The sequence below is a fragment of the Dermacentor andersoni genome, chromosome 4 (genome assembly GCF_023375885.2).
Source record: "Dermacentor andersoni chromosome 4, qqDerAnde1_hic_scaffold, whole genome shotgun sequence".
Classification (NCBI taxonomy): Eukaryota; Metazoa; Arthropoda; class Arachnida; order Ixodida; family Ixodidae; genus Dermacentor; species Dermacentor andersoni.
In genome coordinates, this window is record NC_092817.1 from 36419564 (window position 1) to 36441375 (window position 21812).

At 45.2% G+C, this 21812-nt stretch overlaps 2 protein-coding genes across 2 annotated transcripts in view; one reads left to right on the forward strand and one right to left on the reverse strand.

Moving 5' to 3' along the window:
• The window catches only part of LOC126536921 (structural maintenance of chromosomes protein 3-like), a 62038-nt gene extending 52134 nt beyond the window's left edge, over nucleotides 1-9904 (forward strand). Inside the window, exons 29-31 of the mRNA XM_050183984.2 lie at nucleotides 408-582; nucleotides 5598-5701; nucleotides 9607-9904. Coding sequence (XP_050039941.2) covers nucleotides 408-582; nucleotides 5598-5701; nucleotides 9607-9675 — 348 coding nt within the window. The 3' untranslated portion in view covers nucleotides 9676-9904. The remainder of the gene's footprint in view (nucleotides 1-407; nucleotides 583-5597; nucleotides 5702-9606) is intronic.
• A 3558-nt stretch (nucleotides 9905-13462) lies between these two features.
• Nucleotides 13463-17605, reverse strand: LOC126536925 (damage-control phosphatase ARMT1-like). The gene is made up of 2 exons (XM_050183993.3): nucleotides 16539-17605; nucleotides 13463-14362 (listed from the first exon to the last, which is right to left on the reverse strand). The coding sequence occupies exons 1-2, from the start codon at nucleotides 17126-17128 to the stop codon at nucleotides 13576-13578; spliced, it is 1377 nt and encodes a 458-aa protein (XP_050039950.1). The 5' UTR covers nucleotides 17129-17605; the 3' UTR covers nucleotides 13463-13575.
• Nucleotides 17606-21812: the final 4207 nt, after the last annotated feature.

Here is a 21812-nt window from a genome sequence, read left to right on the forward strand (position 1 = left end):
CAGAAGCGGTGACGTTCCTTATCAGTTTCAGTATGAGAAACATTAATTTTTAATATTTGTCTGCAACACAGCCAATCACATTTTGAGTGTCAAGTTTCGCCCTGAGCCTTCTCAGCATCTGAACACTATTGGGGATAGCTTTCACACAGTGCAAGATTTTCTCACAGTTCGTATTTACCAGAAGTGCACTGAATCTATATGAAACTAAGCAAAGGTACCCACACTATAAGCTAATGAGTTTCCTCGGCATAAGCAAAGCATTACCTGATGTGATGCATACCGAATCTTCGCCTTGGTCTTCATAAACAGAGAATGACTCAGTGAAAGTGTCTGGACATGGAACTTGCAGTAGCTAGCAGATTGTTGTGGTTGTTCTTTATTCTTAATGGTTCTTTACTTTTCAACAGGCCTCCTTCAGCTCGCGCAACATTTTACAGTCTGTGGAATGCTTCTCTGGGGGCCAGCAGACCGTGGTGGCCCTGTGTTTCATTCTGGCTATTCAGAAGTGCGATCCTGCACCTTTCTACATCTTTGATGAAGTGGATGCCTGCTTAGATGCACAGCATCGGCAGTGTCTCGCTGGTAAGTGCACCAGTCCCAGCTTCTCGTATTGTGGACTCAGTGACATGTACAGTTTGGTTTTTATCATGCAAACATTGCTTCCTTGTAAATCATATCAGAGCTGCCAACTTTCAGAACTGGGGATTTCGAAGGCTGCCATATACATCTGAAGACACCCGGAAATTGTTGATATCCTCGACTTCCTCGACTACACCATGGGGGGGGGGTGACAGAGACGGCCTAGCTACGCTACTGCATAGCATAGATTCCCACAGTGCATGGTATCTGCACAATTTTCTAACAATAACTAAGGTGGCGGTTTGGCCAGTTTGGAGTACGTATTAACTATCTTTTTGGACAGTCATAAGCACTGATCTATCACTTTAGCTCGACCTAATGTTTAATGTTAAGGCATCAAACAATTGTACAAGTTCTTGTACAGTGTGTTGCAACAATTATGAGAATTAAAGTCATAATGTATTAAACTTATTCTAGTGAAATTGTAATGATATCTGATCATTCATAAAGCTTTTCTGATCTTTTTAAATAGTATACTATGCTTAATAGTTGGCAGGGAGCTGCACTAACATTGTGCTTGAGCATTCTTGAGCATTATGCTTGAGATCACATGCCAAACAACATGGTATCAGAATAATTTTTACAGCAACAATGGGTAAGAGCTCAAAACTGGATTTGCCTTGTCTATCTGTCCGTCCATTCCTTTATGCTGACAACCTTGTCGTCATCAACATTATTTTGTCATCATCAGACAGCCTCGTCATCTCCAGCTTCACCATAGCTATTGGGAGGAAAAGAAGGAAATGTTTTCCGCAGCCACCATCACCGCTGGGTTTCAAACCCATGTATCTGCCACGTAATGCATTTGACTGTTGGGTGTGTTGTGAAAATAGTGAAAGGTGTTGTGCTGCACACCTTGTACTATTTGAACCCGCCGTAGTTGCTTAGTGGCTATGGTCTTGGGCTGCTGAGCACGAGGTCGCGAGATCGAATCCCGGCCACGGCGGCCGCATTTCGCTGGGGGCAAAATGCGAAAACACCCATGTGCTTAGATTTAGGTGCACGTTAAAGATCTCCAGGTGGTCGAAATTTCCGGAGTCCTCCACTACGGCATGCCTCATAATCAGAAAGTGGTTTTGATGCGTTAAACCCCATAATTTTTTTTTTTTTAACTATTTGAGAGTAGTAGCGCCTGCACATGTATTTCAGAGCTCAAGGCAAGCAATATTGTGGCAGACGAGGACGACATAGTGTGCATCGCACAGAAGTTGTTCTTGAGAACAGAGCAGTGTGTCGGCGTGCACTTCTTCATCGTCATGCTCATGGCAACAGCGTGGACAGCAGAAAAGAGATGTACATGACAATGATGATGATGAGCCTCGACCATGGCACATACTCACAATAGAAGATGTGGCGACTGGTGCAGAACAGTGTCAAAAGTCTTGATAGAGTCACTGCCAACAAAGGCATCACAACAAGAATGCCACATAGTTTTTGTATAGCTTTTACATAGTAACCCACATGATTTACAGTTGCCAATAGCTTGATATTTGAACAGTGTAAATAGACTGGGAAAAAAATTATTTTTCTCAATTCTCGTAACTAGCAATGCGTCATTTCACTCATGACATCAGTTGTAGAAGTAGCTTTGGGCTCAGAGTTCAATAATCCCCAGCCGGGACCTTTAAGACGACTCATTGAGCGTGAAAAGCAAGATGCCTTTAACATAGCAACTACCTCATCACGGGCAGCTTAAACATTGATTTTACAAAAACAATCCATATAATGCTATAATAAAACTTCATACTTCCCAAATGCCGCACTGCTGACTTGTCAGGCAGGCAGTTGCTTGGATGTTGCCCTACTGAACGATGGCAACAAAAAATATGGTTGCTTAGCACAAATTCTCAACACTTATTCCCTAACCACAAGAAAACCTCACAAAGCTTATATGCAAAAGAAACCAAAGTAAACACGATGCAGCAAGGTTGTCAGAATTAAATGTTCTCAAATAACAAAATTCATAACACGTAGAACAGGAAGGATCTCAAGCCTTTGACCAAGCAGCTGAAAACATGTTGAAATAAATAAATCTAGTCTTTAGACACAGGTAGCCTGAGAGTGCTATAGTCTGTGCATGTATTTCAAATTCCACAACGAGCGTTAGTATAGCCTACAGAAAGTTGCATACATCATAAAGAAGATAAAGGCCCAAATTATTTATCTAAACAACACTTCTATTTCTCTGATATCTCAATTTACCATTAGCTCTTAAATATTATTTCAAATATTTCTTTCTTCCCTGTTTTTACTTTAAAAGGCCTCTCACCAGGTTTGAACATTGCAAGAAGACAAGTGTGGTGTGTAGATAATGCAGTGACAATCATGCCTGCAAAGTATTCAGTGAGTGGTTGGCATGACAACAGCTGAAACTTAAAACAGAATCCCATGCACCCTTACTCTCAAAAGAGCTCGGCTTCCAATCTGAGTCAAGGTCACACACACAAATGCCTCTACCTAAAGGGACTGACAACTGGCCGGAATGTGTTGTGAGACATTGATGGAAATGACCATGATTTATAATGATAGAATTCAGAATCCTGTTCACGATTTAAGTAGGAATTATAATTTTAAATTGGCAAGGAGAGGCTCAAAAACCAGTAAGTGGCGAGGCCTGGTGGTGAAATCATGGTACTTCAGATGTAGTCTATGAGAAAACTGTACGTAAGTTGGTTGTGATTAAGTACAACATAACCATTGCTTAAAATTGCAGTTGCTATATTATTAGACACTTGCGCTTTATTCTATACTTCGGAAATCAAAAGCGTACGCATGGCTACGGTAACACGCTGACCTGCATATAACGTTAAAAGCAGCGGTATGCAATTAAATTTTGCTTTCACTTCGGAAAAACTGCATCCGAGACGCTTGGCTTAGTTAAGGAGGCTTACAAGGACAACGCTCTGTCAAGGGCCCAGGTTTTTTTTGGTGGTTCAGTGAGTTCAAGAACGGACAGAAGACCGTTGAAGACATGGAGCAATCTGGAAACCCTTCAACAAGCAGCTTGGATGAAAATGGGGCCAAAGTGAAAAATCTCCTAGACTCTGACCATGGTATGAGTATCAGATGAACCAATGAAGACCTCAACATGTGCAAAGAACAGTTGACAAAATTATTTCTGAAAATTTGAACATGTGGAATGTTTGTTCGAAATTGGTGCCAAATGTGTTGAGTGATGAGCAAAAACAACAACGAACTGACATTTCCCACGAGATGTTGGTGCAGTTAGAAAGTGAATGGAACTTTTTAGATGGTGTAATAACAGGCGATGAATCATGGGTGCTCCAGTACAACCCCAAAACCAAGCGCCAAAGTTCCGAGTGGCACACCGCAAGCTCTCCGCGCCCCAAGAAAGGGAGAATGTCGCAGTCCCAGGTAAAGACAATGCTCATTGTCTTTCTTGACAAGTGTGGGGTGGCCGACAAAGAATTTGTACTTCCAAAATGAACTGTCAGCGTCGTGTTCTACGAAGAAGTTCTTGAGCGCCTTTACAGCATGGTTAAACGGAAATGACTGGAGATTGACGATAATTGGAAGCTCCATCACGACAACACTCCAGCCCACACCGCCTTCGTTGCGACTGCCTACCTGGCCCGAATAGGGGTTGAAACCTTGCCACAGCCACCATACAGCCCCGATGTGAGCCCGGCAAACTTTTTCCTTTTCCCAAAGCTCAAGAGAAGCCTGAAAGGTCATTGTTTCAACGATGTTCCTGCCATCTAACGAGTAGTCACAGAGTCTCTGGAAGAGGTTACAGCAGCTGACTTCCAAGGAGCCTTTACAGCATGGGAATCGCATTGGCAGCAGTGTATCGATGCCCAAGGAGACTATATTGGAGAACTTTAATAATCTGTACCGATTGGATCAATAAATTCTCTTTACCAGACTCAGTCTCATTACTTTACTGAAAAGCCCTGTGCATCATATGGTGTGGGTGAAGCAGTGCACTGAACAGGACAAACCAGAGAGAACATAAGAAAACACGACATTCGCTGAAATAATGAGAGAAATAATAGAAGCGTTCCACATTAATAAAATAAATCAGTGTTTTATCAGTCAACAATCTGTTCTACTGAGCCATCGTGAGGTCACCATTTTTGGAAGCGCACTAGAATACATTTGTTATTAATAAAGATAAATGTGATAGGGCTCCAACGATTAGAGCACACCGTGTTAAATATGTTGCCTACATTTGATATACGAGTTTGCATGGGTATAAGAATAAAAACTGGTTTTTAATCCTGTTTTGCCTATCTTTGACACCTGACGGTGCACGTGTATATAAGTATGAAGCATTTGTTCTGGAATAAAGTAGTTACGAGTGCAGCAAATGTCCTGTTTCCATGTGTTTTCCCAGCTTTGTCCTGTTCAATGTGCTGCTTCACCCACGCAGTATGTGATGATTAGTCACCAACTCACCCAACTTTCCACACTACTGAACTCGTGACAAAGTCGTGACACGTTTCCTCAGCTATAGTATGGGAAGCAGATAAGGAATGACACTTCTGGACGCTAGTCAAGGCAGAAGGAAGGAGTGTCTTACATTGGCAGTGAAGTGCACCTCTTGATAGCATGGAATTGCAACATTTCAATTTTTCCTATCTTCTTTAATAACAAGCCAGCCTGCAAAATTCTTGTGGTAGAATGCTCCCTAGACAGCACCCTACAACTTTCATTGCACGACCAAAGTTTTCAATGGTGTTTGGTGAGGGTCTTTTTAAAAACGGCACGTTATTCTTTTACAGCAAGCCCCCACCCCCCATTCAACAGCCCTCAAACCACTGGCTTCTTTGTCATCCTCATGTGTTTAGTGAGCACAGTTATTTGAGGAAAAAGCTGTGGGAGAATGCTGCTGTCAAAATAAATAAGTTCAGAGCAGGAAAAATTGCTGAAGTTGCTTTTTCTCTTCTGGACTTCCTATTTCATTATAAGTGCCTTCTTTCTTCCTCTGTATGCAGATATCCTAGAGGAGCTGAGCTCACGAAGCCAGTTTATCTGCACAACCTTCAGGCCTGAGCTCACGTTGAAAGGCAAAATTTTCAAGGTCACCCATCATGAAGGAGTAAGTAGCCCTTTCTCTTGTGCTCCCTGCACATTATCGGTGCAGTGTTTCTGTTGGCAGCGAGTGGGTTGGTATCTTTTAGTTCAACACCAATAATATTTTGCTGCTGGGGAATGCAAGTGAAAATTCACTCAGCTCGGTAAACAACTTCGTCTTGTGTACAGCTTTGGCACTTGGAACAGAAGTGTAATCTATTAACACAGATCACACAGGCATGAAGGCTACATGCACATAAAGAAAAATGCATGGGTGTAAAATTTTTAGAAAATGCACAATTCAATTCTACTTGAAGCTGTATGAGATTAAGTAAAACCTCGTTAATTCAACAGTCCTTAATTAGGAAAATCTGATAATTTGGACCCACCCTTTGGTCCCGGCAGGCATATGCATTATTTAATGCAATAAAACTCTCGTTAATTGGTATGTATTTGGCCGCACATCGGATAATTTGGACAACTCTCAAAGCTCGGTGAGTGCCGCAAATGTGCGACACAAAAGGGAGAAAACGGCGTTAGCATCCACCTAACTGAAGCGGTGCATTTCGCATCAGCATAGTCATCAGTGGAAATTGTACGTGAATGACAGCAGCGCCAAAAGATCGCATTCCTATTTGTACCTTAAAAGCCTTCAATCTTGCATTTACTGTCGTGCTTAGCACCGCGTTGGCGGCATGCCTTCATGACTGCGTAGTCACCGCCCACGATCGCGTTGACAGCGGCCGCGGTTTCATCCGCAGTGGTTGCGAGAAACAGTAGCTTCATTTTTACTCAGTGCAGAGCTGTCAAGGATGAAGAGCACCGTTTACATCGTGATGGGCAGCGACACTGGTGAAAAAAATAACAACTTGTAGGCCACCTTAATCTTTGACATAGGTGTCTCTTAGTGGCACTCGCACCTCGGCATTGGTGTTCTTCAGGTTAAGCAAGTGAACATCTTTCCCCTGGCACGATATGCAGGCAAGGAGCAAGGGAGGGTGAGGAGGAAGCGCACACGTGCCACCTGGGGGGGCGTAGCCCCCTAGTGAGCGGCGCACGAAGCGCACATTACGCACCCTCTCCGGCGCTGATGTCAGAGCATGTAACGAGTGTGCTTGCGCAGCTGTTGCGAGCAAGTGAGCGAGCGTGCAAGCAGCTGAGTGCCAGTTGAAGAGAAGCGAGAAAGAGGAGACAGTGACGTCACACATCCGCCCTGCTAGGCAGATGTTCAGTCTATGCCAGGCAAACAGTTTTCCACTAAATAGCGGGTTAAATATCATGCCACCTCCTTTTGTGTGACATCATTAGTGGCGTCATTATTTCTGCTTTCTACTTCCGGATGTCCAAGAATTTGCCAAGCTCGTGCACATGTGGCGGGTCTCTAAAGTCTATGATTCTGTGCTTTGGTGTGCGGTAATCAGTGATTTCTAATTCTAATTATTTCAGGCACTTCAGTAACTCAACTTGTAACTAAACCCGCCGTGGCTGCTCAGTGGCTATGGTGTTAGGCTGCTGAGCACGAGGTCGTGGGATCGAATCCCCGCCACAACGGCCACATTTCGATGGGGGGGAAATGCAAAAACACCTGTGTACTTAGATTTAGGTGCACATTAAAGAACCCCAGATGGTCCAAATTTTCGGAGTCCTCCACTAAGGCATGCCTCATAATCAGAAAGTGGTTTTGGCACATAAAACCTCATAACTTAATTTTAATTTAACTTGTAACTAAACTTATGCTCTCATATCACATATATAATGAAACCCATGAATTTTGTACTGTACTATGTTTTTTTCTCCTGGTTTATTTTGAATTTCGTCCCCGGTCATCTCAGGAGGTGAACAGAAGTGCTGCGCAAGAAACAAAAGTGTTACTTGATGCTCGTGTCACTAATAATCGAGATGTGCACAAGCAAAACGTGTCTGAAATGAAGACGCGTGCCGCGGCCGCAGTGCCAAGAAAATCGATTGCGAGGCCTTCACCGCTGTGAGCGCAAATCAGTCACAAGATGACAATAATTGCAGCTTCCACATTGCTTTTGGGCAAAAATTCTAGAAACAGGATTTGCTGATTCGTTCAGTAAATAAGGGCGTGTTCACATAATAAGCATTTGTTTATGGTTGTCTTCATACCCTCGATAATTCAACATTTGGTTAACGGACATTTCCTTTGGACCAGTGAAATACGAATTAACGAGGTTTTGCTATATGAGGCCAAATAGTCATAGGGGACTCAGATTATGAAAACGAATTTCCCGATAAACAAAATGGGTTGGAGTGCATATGGCACTCCCAAGTCCCAACCGGCAGGTTGCCGCTATGCTTGGAAAGAAATGTGCATGATCAGTGCATTATAGAACCAGTACTAGCCTAATTAGGCTGACAACTCTGAGAATAACAAAGAACATTGAGCAGGATCTAAGGACCCTGCAAGGAGCAATGGAGCAAAGAATGATAAGTGGGAAGTTGAGAGGCAAGGAAACAACAGCATAGATGAAAGAGCAGCTGAGTATAGCCAATATAGTTAAAGTAGGGTTAAGAGAAAAGATTGGCGCTCAGCAGGTGAGGCGATGGGTCATTTAATGCATAGAACAGGTAACCAGTTGTCCACCGCAGGATGAAGGCATTGTCATCATTAGCCTATTTTATGTGTACTGCAGGATGAAGGCTGCAGCTACCTCCATTTATCCGAGTCTTGCACCAGTTGAAACTTTTTAATCTCACCGCACCACATAATCTAATGCCGTCCCAGACTGCGTTTCCATTTCCTTGGCACTAATTCTCCTAGTTCACTCTTTTAAATTAATAGAAGTAAAGAAATATGATGATAACAATGAGTTAAGTGCCAACACATCAAGCAAAACAGACAGCCAGATAGTGCATGCTTTTGCTAAGAACTTAATTCTGCATACAGATGACTTCTGTTAAGTTGGTACCGATTATTTCCACCCACATTTTGATATGACTATATTCAAAAGTACCCGCAAAGGTACCCTCAAAGGTGCTCATGTGTGCTAAAGACATCTTACTTCGGATAAATTGAGCCAGTTTTTTTATATCTTCTATGTTTAACACAAGTTTTCTGCATGCTCGCTCTATGTTATTTTTTATACATTTTGGCACCTGTTGGCAGTAGATGTGAATGCTGTCATGTGCTATATCTGCATGAATATAATGTGTGCGAGCACCATATTAAAATCCAATTCATTATTTAAATAATATGATTATAACATGAACCAACAATTCCTTATGCAACCAGTCATGGGCAAAAAATGTTTAGTGCAACGTGACTAGCAGGCTGACCAGACGAATTCAGGATACTGAGCAGATCACCCATTCAGAGCAAGCTCAAACAAGCAAACTGGCTTGTTCAAAGACAGCGCAGCATGAAAAATATTTCATTCGAGAAATCAGTCTGGATATCTCGCTCGTGTAAATTAAAAATTCACTTTGTGTATAGTATTTTGATACATGTTATTTTAATATATGTTTTTGAAGATGGCTGACATGAGTCAAAATGGTTGATTTCATCCATTACAACATTGCATTGTATTAAAATATGGTGGTAGCTAATGGACTCTTCTTTATTCTCGGTTTAACAAGAGTTGCAGATCTAAATATGACTCCAGACAACCTGGCAATATGGCCATAACTGCCTTTTTTTTACATTAAGACGGCTCAGATGCCAGCAAGCCCAAGCAACTGCGACACTCGACTGGGGAAGTTAAATGACTTGGAGAAAAGCAGCTAACCCAAATCCACCTGTAACGCACATAACTGGTTGAACTGGTGATGTGCGATCCACAACAGTGTTATGAACACAAGGTGCTTTTCTAACCTGCTAATCATACACACAATAAAACTTGTATTTGTGCAGAGTATGGCAATACCTTTTTATGCTCACAATAGTGCATCCTCGCTTCGATGTTTCAGACCAGCAGCATTGCAGAAACAACACGACAGGAAGCCCTGCGTATAGTCCAGGCCATAGAAGCCTTTTGAGAGTCACCGAAAGCATGCATCGGATAGTTGCATTCTAGTCATCTTTGTTGGTACTTACTGACCAGCTGCCATCACTACTCTCTTTTCAGCTGTGTATGCTTTCACAAAAGCTTCGTGTCTTGCCTCCCCCCACTCCCCCTTTTTTTTTTGCCATCTATGTTGCAACTGCTATGACATAGTACATGCCCTGTATTATAAGGTGCATATATATATATATATATATATATATATATATATATATATATATATATATATATATATATATATATATATATATATATATATATACATACATATACATATATTTATTTTATTCTTTAATGACACATCAGACAGCTTTCTAGCATGTTTGACTATGTTGCTGTTCAACATATTTATTTAAAACAAATACTTAGTATCCCATTGCAGACGACTGCTAGAGTTGCAGGACCTATTTGATGTTTATTATATAAATATGTAAATGTTACTGTTTATTCCTATTTTTGCAAAAGAGTTATATATTTAAGTTTATTGTTAGCACTTTCTGACAACAATATTGTTAGCACTGTTTCTGACAACTACCCAGTGGGTATGCTTTCCTATATATATTCATTTATTGTTAGCATTTTAGTTGTTTCTGACAACTACCCAATGGGTATGTTTTCCAATAAAAGAAATTCTTCTGCAAGTCTTCATATTCTTGATGTGGTGGTTATGGTGGGTTGTAGCAACAGGCGGGTTTAGCCTGGTGGTCAAGGCCGGCAACTACTCTGCCTGAGCATCTCTTACAGTATCACTGCGTTGTTTCACCACATGTCCATCAAATCGGTCTCTCTTAAGAATTCAATATGAAGACGTGGAGTTTCTTTGCTGGCTATAATTGATCCTTCCGGGAGCACAAGGTGTTGTAGGCATACATGCGAAAAATCCTTTTTCTTTCTTTTTTTTTTCTTTTTCTTTTTGATTCTCCAGGAGAGCGTCCCTTTCACATTGGCCTTTCAGGCATGACCACAGAGAGGGTCCAATGTCTCCTGTCTCGTTGCATGCCATACAGCTCAGGGAACTGAAGTGCCCCATCTTAAATAACCATGCTAGCGTACGAGCAGATCCTGTCTTTAATCGACATAGAAGCGTGGCTTCCTCTCGACGAAATCTCTTGGTTATGCAGGGCATATGTGGTGGAATCCAAAGCAAGTCAAAGTGATTTTTAATGTCAGATTTTTAAAACTTGATTACTCTTTGGAGCTTTGAGTACAATATGAGAATGTGTAGTTTACATTGAACAGAAAGCATATAGCCTCAACTAGATTTTAACGGCTCTAGCTAGCAAAACATTTCTTTGGCTTTAGTATTGGTAAACAGTACATTGATCCATTTATAGCAAGCACTAGACTATAATAACCGGATTGTTCATGATGATTCTGCTGCATGCTGCTGGCAAAGATAGCTGCACCTTCAGACTATTGTGATTGGTGCCGCTTCCCAATTAGACACCAAACGAATTAGTTAATCGAGTGCAACAAACGGCAAGCACGAGCAGTAAGAGCAGCTTGGTGTGTGGTTTCACTGCACTGAGTAAGAGTTGAAACGAGGCATTGCCGTGCCAAAGCACCATTATGCAAATGAAACCATTGCTCGCCCCAGGTTTCACACTATGCAGGAGTGGCGTATGTGGCCTTGATGTACGCCCACAGCATAACTCCGCCTCCCCCCTATATTTATTACTTGTTTTTAGTGCAGTAACATCATAGTGTGGTTGCCTGAATACGAGAAAAAAAAAACGGCAGCAGAAACCATCTCGAGATAACTCGATGTTAATGCAATTAGCATTGAAGCAATGTAGCAGAACACCGTACTGGCAATACAGACACGCATCATGTACGAGGTGTATACTGCAGCAAGTCTCCTCTCGGGCTTCACTATGGAAATGCTGCACCATCTAGCGGTCCTGCCATAAGGTCTGTGCGTGTCGCACATCTGAATATATATTAAACAAGATTTTCTGAATATATATATATATATATATATATGATGCGGGTTCGATTCCGCCCAGCGTGAGGAGAACTTTAAGAAGAATAAATTTTATTAAAAAGAATGGTCCCGCAGTTCTTGTTGTGGTATTTATTTTTGTCATTGAAGAGCAGCACGTACCTAGTGACACGTACACAGTGACCCACGTTGGCCTGAAAGAGGTTAGATACATCATACAAACACCGAAAACTGTGTGAAGTTCCCAAAGAATACTAATCACATTAAAGGATGAAGAACCTGCTGTGGAATAGCACTGTTCCCTGTGAAATATGTTGTATAGGTGCAGAGTCGATAACATTGCAATTACAAAGTACTTGCGTATGCAGCGATTATGCAAGTGTATTACACATCAATACGCATGGAATCTTGTATTACCCTTGTGCCAAGCCTTTTCGCATGTTGGTCAAAAGACCTGCTTCCATGTGTTATTTGCATTTGCTTAGCAATTACCTTTTCACCCATTTGGGGTAAAGTGGCAGAGCCTCCGTCTGCATCGAACTGTACACCCACTGGCGTGTGTTGACTTGGCGCCTCACCGCGATGGAGCACGGAATAGCTGCCTGAACTCGCCCCAGCGGTCACGTGATCGGCACATGCGGTGCTCACAAGACTCGCAGATCTGGATTCTGCGAGTGACGGTGGTGTGAACCAAGGTATATTATCAAGCTGCTATGCCAACGATGCGGTGGAAGAATTTCACCTGTGGACAATTGAGCTTACCCGTGAGTGAAATGTTTTGAGCGACAGCGGTCTGTAAAAAAAAGAAAACTAAACTACGTATCGCACCTAATTAGCCGTAACTGTACCGAAATTTGCATATTTCTTGCCCCCATGCATGCCGCAGCGCCAATCACGCGCGCCTGTTGGGAAGGTCACGGCTAGTTTATGCAAATCCATAATTAGCTGATAATGACGATATACATCTATCTTACACAATGTGGAATCGTTATAAAAGTTGTATTTGTCCATGAGGTATCCTTCCATGATTATCAACTGAAGTCAACATGCCAAAAGTTTGGCCACAATTAAAAGCAGTCGTGTAACAACAAAGTATAGATAAGTGTAGGGCTAGCACCGTGATCATGTGATAGGAAACAACATAATCAAGCAGGAGCACAATTATTACGTATGACGCAAACACTCTGCACGATTTCTGCTGCATGAACGCTCGTGCAGTGAGCGATGCGGAGTGCCACGTACGCAATTTCGCATCCATGGAGCTCCTATATGTAGCTCTCTCCTCCAAAATATTAACTGCATCCAGATGTGCCTGTTGGGGTATGTATCTTGGTGATTATGGTGCTCTGCTGCTGATCTGAGTGGCTGCAGGATCTAATCTCAGCAACGCACCATCCCTGCTCCACAACCCAATGGCAGAATACAAAAACGCTCCCTATTGTCCCGAAGATGCAGCAGCACTTTCATATCATCATGACATGCTCAGCACTGTCACTTTTGTGACCTGCAGTGCATAAAGAAAGCTCAAATGAGCTGAGGAAGCAGATATCCACGACGGTTCTGTGCATGGCGGCCAGTCTTAAAATGAAGTGTGCAAAAAGGTCTTGGTCATCTTTCGGACAGGTGATTGTTCAGCCAACACTATTTGATCAATTTGCGTGCGTGCAAACGATGCACACATGCATGCTAATGGCGATCAATAGCTAGGGCACCATGGCCACCCGAAACTGAGGTATTGATTTTGAAAGTGTTCCAAGGCACATTTTTTGGTGCACAAACAGAAAGCTTGTTGCATATATGCACCTTCAAACGAGAAACGCTCGGGCTGCAAGTTTTATTTAATGCACCAACTTGATGATTCGCAAATTTACAAAACTATATTAATTAAGTCCACTGTATATGTTGCTCAGAGGCGTCGGTATAATCGGCTTCTTATAATCGAGGTGCTGTTCCCGCGCACTGTATCACCGCGTACTCGCCCGTAATCATCCAGTCCGGTGATCGCTGCGCCACCTCGCTGACAACAGATTTATCTACACCTGCCACAGTGTTCGACTTAATGGTGCGGAGGGTGCACAGGAATGTCGGCTCGAAACCTCTGAGCGCCTGCTGGAAGGGAACCGATGGGTCCCACTGGAGGTCTCCCACCAGCTTACGGTAGTTGACGTCCCCTTTGAAGAACACCAAGTCCGCTGATTGCAGAATCTTGTAGAGCTGGGGTCGTCGTGTTGCCATATGGGCGTAGTCAAAAGGCTGCGTCCAAAAGATGTCGTCCAGCACGGACCAAATTCCGTCACTGATTCGGTGCTGGCATCGCTCTCCAAGCACCCGCATCGCCTCGTGCTTGCTTTCTTGCATCTTCCGCAGAGTCCACGACACGTCGCGGCACATCACGTCCGACACATAGTACGGTATCGCCTTGGCATGGATCGTCACTCCAGCCACGTAGCCCGTCACATGTAGGAAGTCGAAAAGGGTCAAGTCCGCGGAGAGCTCGTAACCAGAGTTGTCCAACACACAGTGCAGCTGCGTCAGCTTGCCACCAAGATTTCGTTTGCGAAGCTTACATATGTGCTCCAGCAGCTTGTCAGTGTGGTTGGAAATGATGAAGGGCCGAAGTACGTCAGTCTGTTGCAAAGCATCGGCTTGACTTGACGCGTCGGCACCACAGGAGAGAGACAGGTCACATCGGTTGCCCCACAGAGACATTTCAATCAACCTGCACGAGGTACAGATTTGTCAACAAGGAAACGGGACACTTAGCTTTATGATTGGTTTTGAAGCGATGCGTTTTGTTTATATGTACTCCGGAATGTTCACCCCACTTTAAAATAGCAGTGTACAAGCCGGGAAAACATATACAATTATGCCTATAATCAGAAGAAATAAAAATCAATTGCGCTACCTCACATAAGTTAGGTCGTACGAGGAATGTCTGCATTTTTTCATAGTCTGGCCTATTCATTTCAAGTGGTGCAAACAATTGGCCCACCACTAGCACGTAGTGAGCGCTCCTTGATTATTCCTCTAAGGAAAACAAATAACATATTCGCATCACATTTGTTATAAGTTAACTTCAATAATTTGACCTGGTGGCATCAAAGAGACATGGGAACGGCTAGGGTCGAATACATCCAAACAACATTAGGAATACATACCATGGATAATCAAAGTCCCATCCAGTTACATTGCTACTGTTGCAAGGATATCGCAGCTGGACATAAGTGACCTCCAACATATGTTCATTTTAGGCATGCAGAGGTCTATAGAACACAAACATATATATACTGTACATACATAATGTGATATTTCATGTCACAGTAGCGAGCCATACTTGTAGCTGCCACAGCAGTTGTACTATCAAAAACAAATTCAGTAAAATGTTCGCAGCAGACGCTGTGGCAGAACGTCCACACAGCAAGATCAGATACATCACGTGCACACATTAGTGCACACACCCACGGCAAGGAAGCGCAGCGAACTCATGCTCCTGGACCTCTTATGTGGCAGATTGAGCATAATAATTTAACTGAAAGTGTTAAAATTGAACTTTATGAGAAAATAGACAGAGTAGATAAATACATATATGAAGATTCAGACATGATAGTTTCCAACTATAATTTGAACAACTGAGAAAAGATCCTGTTGAAGGGAAATTGGGAAAAAAGGGCCTATGGGGAAGAGTAACTATTCATGTGTGGTCCAAAAAAAATTTGTCATGTTACAACATGCATTATGTGTCATGTTATCTGCAGCGCAATGTGCCAAAGCCGCGGCTGGGCTGCCACGTTTCGGAGAAAAAATGATCTGAAAATTTTTCAACAAGGTTTCACTCTCTAACCTGAGCTTATGGTTCCACCTTTTACTACTGCAATATTTAGGTACCACATTCAATGTGAACGGCATTTCATGCGCAATAAAGCTCGGAGGACTAGCGTTTTCAAAGATCATGTCGCATAATTTTACACCCCAACCAATATGCCATCTTAAATCAATCAAGAAAACCTAAATTACAACTACTGGATATGACGTAGCATGTACGTCAGTATGTTGTGTCCATAAAAAGTCTAATTCTGAAGTAGAATAAGCATCAACAAAACATTGGCTACTTCACATTTGCAAAGTACATCTTAGTAGGACGTTCTTTAGATGTTATGTCGAGACGTGAATCGGCGAATGGATCATACCTGGATGTTGATAGGATGTCGGTGGTTACTGGGATAAGTTCGCCGAAACTGCGTTGATGTTCACAAAAGTGGAAATGTTATTGCAAGGAGCGAGAATATTGAGAGGCATAATCTTCCTGCATTATGCCAGACACGCAAACGTAAAATTAAACCACATTACCTAAATAGCCTAATTAAGCTACATATGAATTGAGCGCGTTTGTACAGATATAATTATTTGCCTTATGCCCCAGTCACCCGGGCCCGTTTTCAATTGTGATCAAGCCCGGAAAAAAAATAATAATTCTGGTGTTTTACATGCCAAAACCACGATACGATTATGGGGCACGGCGTGAAGGATTAATTTTGCCCACCTGGGGTTTCTTTAACGTGTGCTCCATCGAAATGCGGCCGCCGTGGCCGGGATAGAACCAGCGACCTTGAGCTCAGAAACGCAACGCCATAGCCACTTAACTACCACGGCAGGTACCGAGCTCAATCAGGTTCGAATTTCTCAATCATGATTGGCTTCCTTCCGCAGCTTACATCATAAGGAGCCAACCCCGATCGAGAAATTTGATTCGAGTCGGGCTCGCTCGATTAAAAATTACCGATACTAAAATTTGAGAGATAGCCCTATTTTTTTCTGCAGAGCACAACACGCATATCTCCAGGAGGAAAATTCAGGTGTAAGCTCAGCTTTCGTATACAAGCAGCGCGGCAGCACACCTGCGAGTGACCTGCTTGAGAGCCGTCGGAGCAGCGTCCCGGTGCGCGTTGGAACTCGCAGAGTCGATGAGGACACGTACTGCATCGATCGCGCCATCCAGCGCATCCCGCTTGAACTTGGCAAAGTAGTCGTAATCCTTCAGCTTTCCAGACATGTAGAACGCTCCGAAGATGCGCCTGTAGAAGTAGGTCTCGAAGTACAGCCAAGGCGCGTCGTACCAGCGCGGCGGGCTGCCCTTGCCGTCGGCCGTGTACTTGTCGAGCACAGCGTTCCACACCGCCGCATCCTCGAAGTCGTCGTCGAGGGCAACCAGCGGCTTGTTGGCGGCGATCTCATCGCGCAACTTGGACAGGCGTGCCACGACGAGCTTGGTCTCCTCACACGCCTCGGGTCCCATCTGCGCGGCCGCGTCGTTGGAGGCGGTGTCCATGGTTTTGGTCAAGATGACGGCCAGCCTCTCTCGCACCGTCTTGTATGCGAAACCAGTGGGGTCCTTGGCGGTCAGCGGAGGCGGCAGCGTCGCCGAGTCCGATTTTCGCTCGCCGACTGGGAACCCGTGCGATGGAGCACCCGACGCGCTGCTGGACATTGCCCACGTTGGTATTCCTCGAGCAGTGAACCACGACTATCCGATCACTGCAGGGCTGTAGCATATGACCGCTACACGCGAGGATGCCGTGCTGAAGCCGGTGCTCGCGGCTTTGTTCAGTCTCGCCCATGGTCTCGCGCCATTTATTCTCTCGCGCATGAGAACGGCGCGCCATACGGCGCTAGCTGTTGCTGATTGCGTTGATGGGCGGTTGCAGGTGCAGGCGCTCATGTCTCTCACACTACGCCCCTTACGCCCACGTGCAGCAGCTTAATAGGCTAAATATAGGGGGGCCTCGTGGTTCCCTCGTGTCCTTGTGGTAGACAAAGGTTATTTTAAGTCCTTTATGTAGACCTTGCGGCGGGGCCTCTGGCATGCGCTGGTGGCGCTCCATGGCGAGCGTAAAAGCCCCCCTATATACGCTCTTAAAAAAGTTTGCACTTTTGGTGTTTATCTTGTCCCGCAACGATATCGTCATCTACCTTGCTGGCGTTACCTTTCTTAAATAACTCTGCGCTCGCTACTTAAACGGCTGCGCGCCCGGTACTTCTAGAGAATGTATGACATGCGCGTCATCAGAGCATGGCATAGCATTCTCGTCAGGAAAGTAGCGAGCGCAGAGTTTTCAAGAACGGAAACGCGAGCAAGACAGTTGTTGTGGGACAAGATAAGCCCCAAAGAGTGCAAACTCTTTTTACGAGGCTAGAACTTCATGCCCTCTCTGACCATTCTACACGGCACTCGAATGTGCACTCTTAAAAGTTTGCATCCTTTTGGGCTTATCTTGTACCCCCCACAACGATCATCGTCATCTGCCTTGCCCGAATTTCATTTCTTTAATGCTGCGAGCTCAGTACTTCCAAGTCCACGAACGACTTGCGCGTTATCAGCGTGACATAGCATTCTCGACAGGAGGGTAGCGAGTGCAGCGTTTTGAAGAAGGGAAACGCAAGCAAGGCACATGAAGATTATTGTGGGACGAATATATACTCCAAAGGACGCAATTGTTTTAAGAGTGCGCGTTTAAATAAATAAAGCGAAAGGAAATGCGCGCACGACATACGGCGATTAATGTTGTGTGGCAAATATACACTCCAAAGGGGGCATATATATATATATATATATATATATATATATATATATATATATATATATATATATATATATAAATACACACAAAGTGCACTCTTAGGCAAAGTTACACCCTTTGGCTTGCCCCTTCTGCCACACAACAATAATCGTTATCTGCCTTGATGCGTTTCCTTTCTTTAACGCTGCGAGCCCGGTACTTTCCAGTAACGAACGGCACGCGCGTTATCAGCATAGAACAGTTTACACCCTTTGGAGCACCCCTTCTGATAACGCGCGTCCCGTTCGTTACTGGAAAGTTCCGGGCTCGCAGCGTTAAAGAAAGGAAACACATCAAGGCAGATATAACGATTATCGTTGTGTGGCAGAAGGGGCAAGCCAAAGGGTGTAACTTTGCCTAAGAGTGTGTACACTCTACACACTTAAAAAAATTTACACCCTTTGGGGCTTATCTTGTCCCACAACGATACACTCTAAAAAAGATTTGCACCCTTTGGAGTGTATATCTGCCACACAACGATAATCGTCATCTGCCTTGATGCGTTTCCTTTCTTGAAAACGCCGCGCCCGCTACTTTCCTGTCGGGAATGCTATGCCATGCTGATAACGCGCATGCCGTTCGTTACTGGAAAGTACCGGGCTCACAGCGTTAAAGAAAGGAAACGCGTCAAGGCAGATGACGATTATCGTTGTGTGGCAAATTTACACCCGAAAGGTGCAAACTTTTTTTGGAGTGTAATCGTCAACTGTCTTGCCAGCGTTTCCTTTCTTTAACGCTGTTAGGATCGGCCTGCAGCTATTTCTGCCCGCTGCACGTGTTCCGATCCAACCGGGACGGTGGTGCACTTCAGAGAACTGCGAATAATTGGCAGCCACGTGGCGAGGGGTCAGCTCAGGGGAGTTCTCGAGGGGAGGGAATTGGCGGAACCTCCCCATGCGCTTTCTGAGTTCGACTAAGCAGGCTTTGTGAGCAACACGACAACGCCGCCCTGTTCTGCTATGAGTGGGGGAGTTGCCGCGGGAACCCCGACGAGGGCTCCTTCCCACGCGCCGACCAAGACGCAAGACAATGTGCTACCCGGTGGCGCTACCCGGGTCGGCTTAGAGTTCTACGAAGCCCCTCTGACGTCGGCCGCGCTGCAAAGGTCATCTGCCTTCGGAGGGGACACTGAAACGTGTGTGTGTGTGCGTGTGTGTGTGTGTGCGTGTGCGTATGTGTGTGTAAACCGTCCCGCGGAGAGGCGGCTGGTCTGCGGTGACGTCGAACGATGACGTCGAGCGGAGCGCTTATAGGCAGCGATTGTTGGCTGCTAGGGCGTGCTCGTCGTCGTGCTCTGTACTCGAAATGTACTCGTGAGCTGTGTGCTCGTAAGCTGTTTGCTGTATGCTCGTCTTGCGAGCTCCATTTGGGAGTCACGCTAGACTGTCGATGTATCTCATGTTCAACTGTAGACAACATGTAAATAAATCCTGCTACCCTAAGTCCCGACGAAGAGTCAAGCTCTTTCCAACAGCTACGACTGCCAAATCTTACATCTGAATGGCAGCGGTGAGATCGGCCTACAGTTCGTAGATCGTCCGACAACTCTAAAAAATGGTGGCAGCGGCGAGATCGTCCGACGAATTTTACGACGCTGCGAGCCCGGTACTTCCCAGTCACGAACGGCATGCGCATTATCAATGTGACGCAGGGCCGGTATTTTGTAGCGATGCCTTTTCCGATTCTATCCTTTTTCAGGCTTTTCGCGCTTGGCCAGTGGTCAGAGCGACGGTCTGCCCACATTATCAACGGGATCAGGCGGCCGTGTGTGGTGGATGATAAGAATAGCATAGAATAAGGCATAAGGCATCGCTACAAAATAGCGGCCCAGCATTCTCGACAGGAAAGTAGCGAGCGCCGAGTTTTCAAGAAAGAAAACGCAAGCAAGGCAGATGGCGATTATCGTTGTGGGATAAATATACACCCCAACGGGTGTAAACTTCTTTTTAGAGTGAAGATTATTGTTGTGGCAGAAATATACACTCCAAAGGATGCAAATGTTTTCAGAGTGCAATCTTTAAAAAAGAGCGGAAGGAAATGCAGGAAAGACAGGTGACTATTATTGTTGTGTAGCAAATATACACCCCAAAGGAGGCAACTGTATTTAGAGCGTACACACTCCAGATGACATTATTGTTGCACTCTTAAAACGGTTGCACCCTTTGGGGTGTATATTTGTCCCACAACAACAATCGTCATCTGCCTTGCTTGCGTTTCCTTTCTTGAAAACTCGGCGCTCGCTACTTTCCTGTCGAGAATGCTGCGTCACACTGATAACGCGCATGCCGTTCGTGACTGGGAAGTACCGGGCTAGCAGCGTTTAAGAAAGGAAACGCGGGCAAACAGATGACGATTATTGTTGTGGGACAAGATAAGCCCCAAAGGGTGTAAATTTTTCTAAGAGTGCACTCTTAAAACGGTTGCACCCTTTGGGGTGTATATTTGTCCCACAACAATAATCGTCATCTGCCTTGCTTGCGTTTCCTTTCTTGAAACTTGTGGGAGATACGGGGGTTCTCCTCCGTACTCTTGGGACAAAGGAACGACAACACAGTAGTGCAAACAATCACAAGGGCATTTATTGCACCTTTCATAGATCAATGCCAGCTAGCCGAGTTGCTACCCCAAAACATGCCGATGGGCGCGCGACAAATCTAGAAGTCCGACTTACCGCGACCGCATGGCGAGCGAATATGTTCGCCCCATGCTGGATCCCAACGCCTGGTCATTCGCGTGTACGGTCACGCGGACGGTGGCGCGTTCCAAGGCGGCCACGCGAGGCGGTCTCGCAGAAGCATGGGTCGGCGGTGCGCGGGACGTCCCCGCTGTCCACCGACCCGCCGGGAAAAGACCCAGCGCCTTGTCCCTCGGCGCCCGAGTAACCCCGCCGCGACGGTCGCGCCATCTCTCGCACCGCGCTTGTACCACTCCGAGCGCCGCGGGCGCCAGGCCACGCGAGCCGTGCGGGAAAACAGCATATCAGGGGATGCGTGAGAGTCGCGCATCCCCACATCCCCCCAACCTTAAATCAATACATATTCCGGCGAAACATTTCACACAGTCTAACATCAAACCGTGCTTCGCGAACAAGATAGTACATGCAACAGTGGTCGCGCCGAAGAAATGTCTACACGCTGTCCATAACATGCGAGCCGACTGTCCTTGGGTGCACCGCTGGCGTCCGCCGGTCACAGCAGCGGCTTTGCAGCCTCGACGGCACGATCCCAGGCCAGGACTCCGGAGACGACGACGCAGTAGTCGGTACGAGCAAGCGTCGCTCGCGCCGACGCGCCCTGCTGGCAAGAGCCGCCGTAGCTGTCGGTGACCGCTGGCTCCTTTGTCCGCCGCCGAGGGTTGTGAGCTGGATGCAGGAGGCCGCCGAAGTCGCTGAGCCGAACTGGCCACAGCATCACCATCGCCCGGGGTGACTCCAATGACGCTGCGTAGACTCAACACACTCGGCAAACACTAAAGTAGTGCAAGGGAGAGGAATTCTGCATGCGCATCGCCCACGTGGTACGATGTTCAACTCGGCTAGCAAAAGATCGGGCAGCT

Bases quoted from the DNA above. Each gene is read 5' to 3' on its own strand.
- LOC126536925 (XM_050183993.3), bottom strand. From the start codon at position 17,128: ATGTCCAGCAGCGCGTCGGGTGCTCCATCGCACGGGTTCCCAGTCGGC. The intron at 14,363-16,538 runs GTGTGCTGCCGC...TACCTCGTGCAG, and splicing joins CTCAAGCAGGTCACTCGCAG to GTTGATTGAAATGTCTCTGT.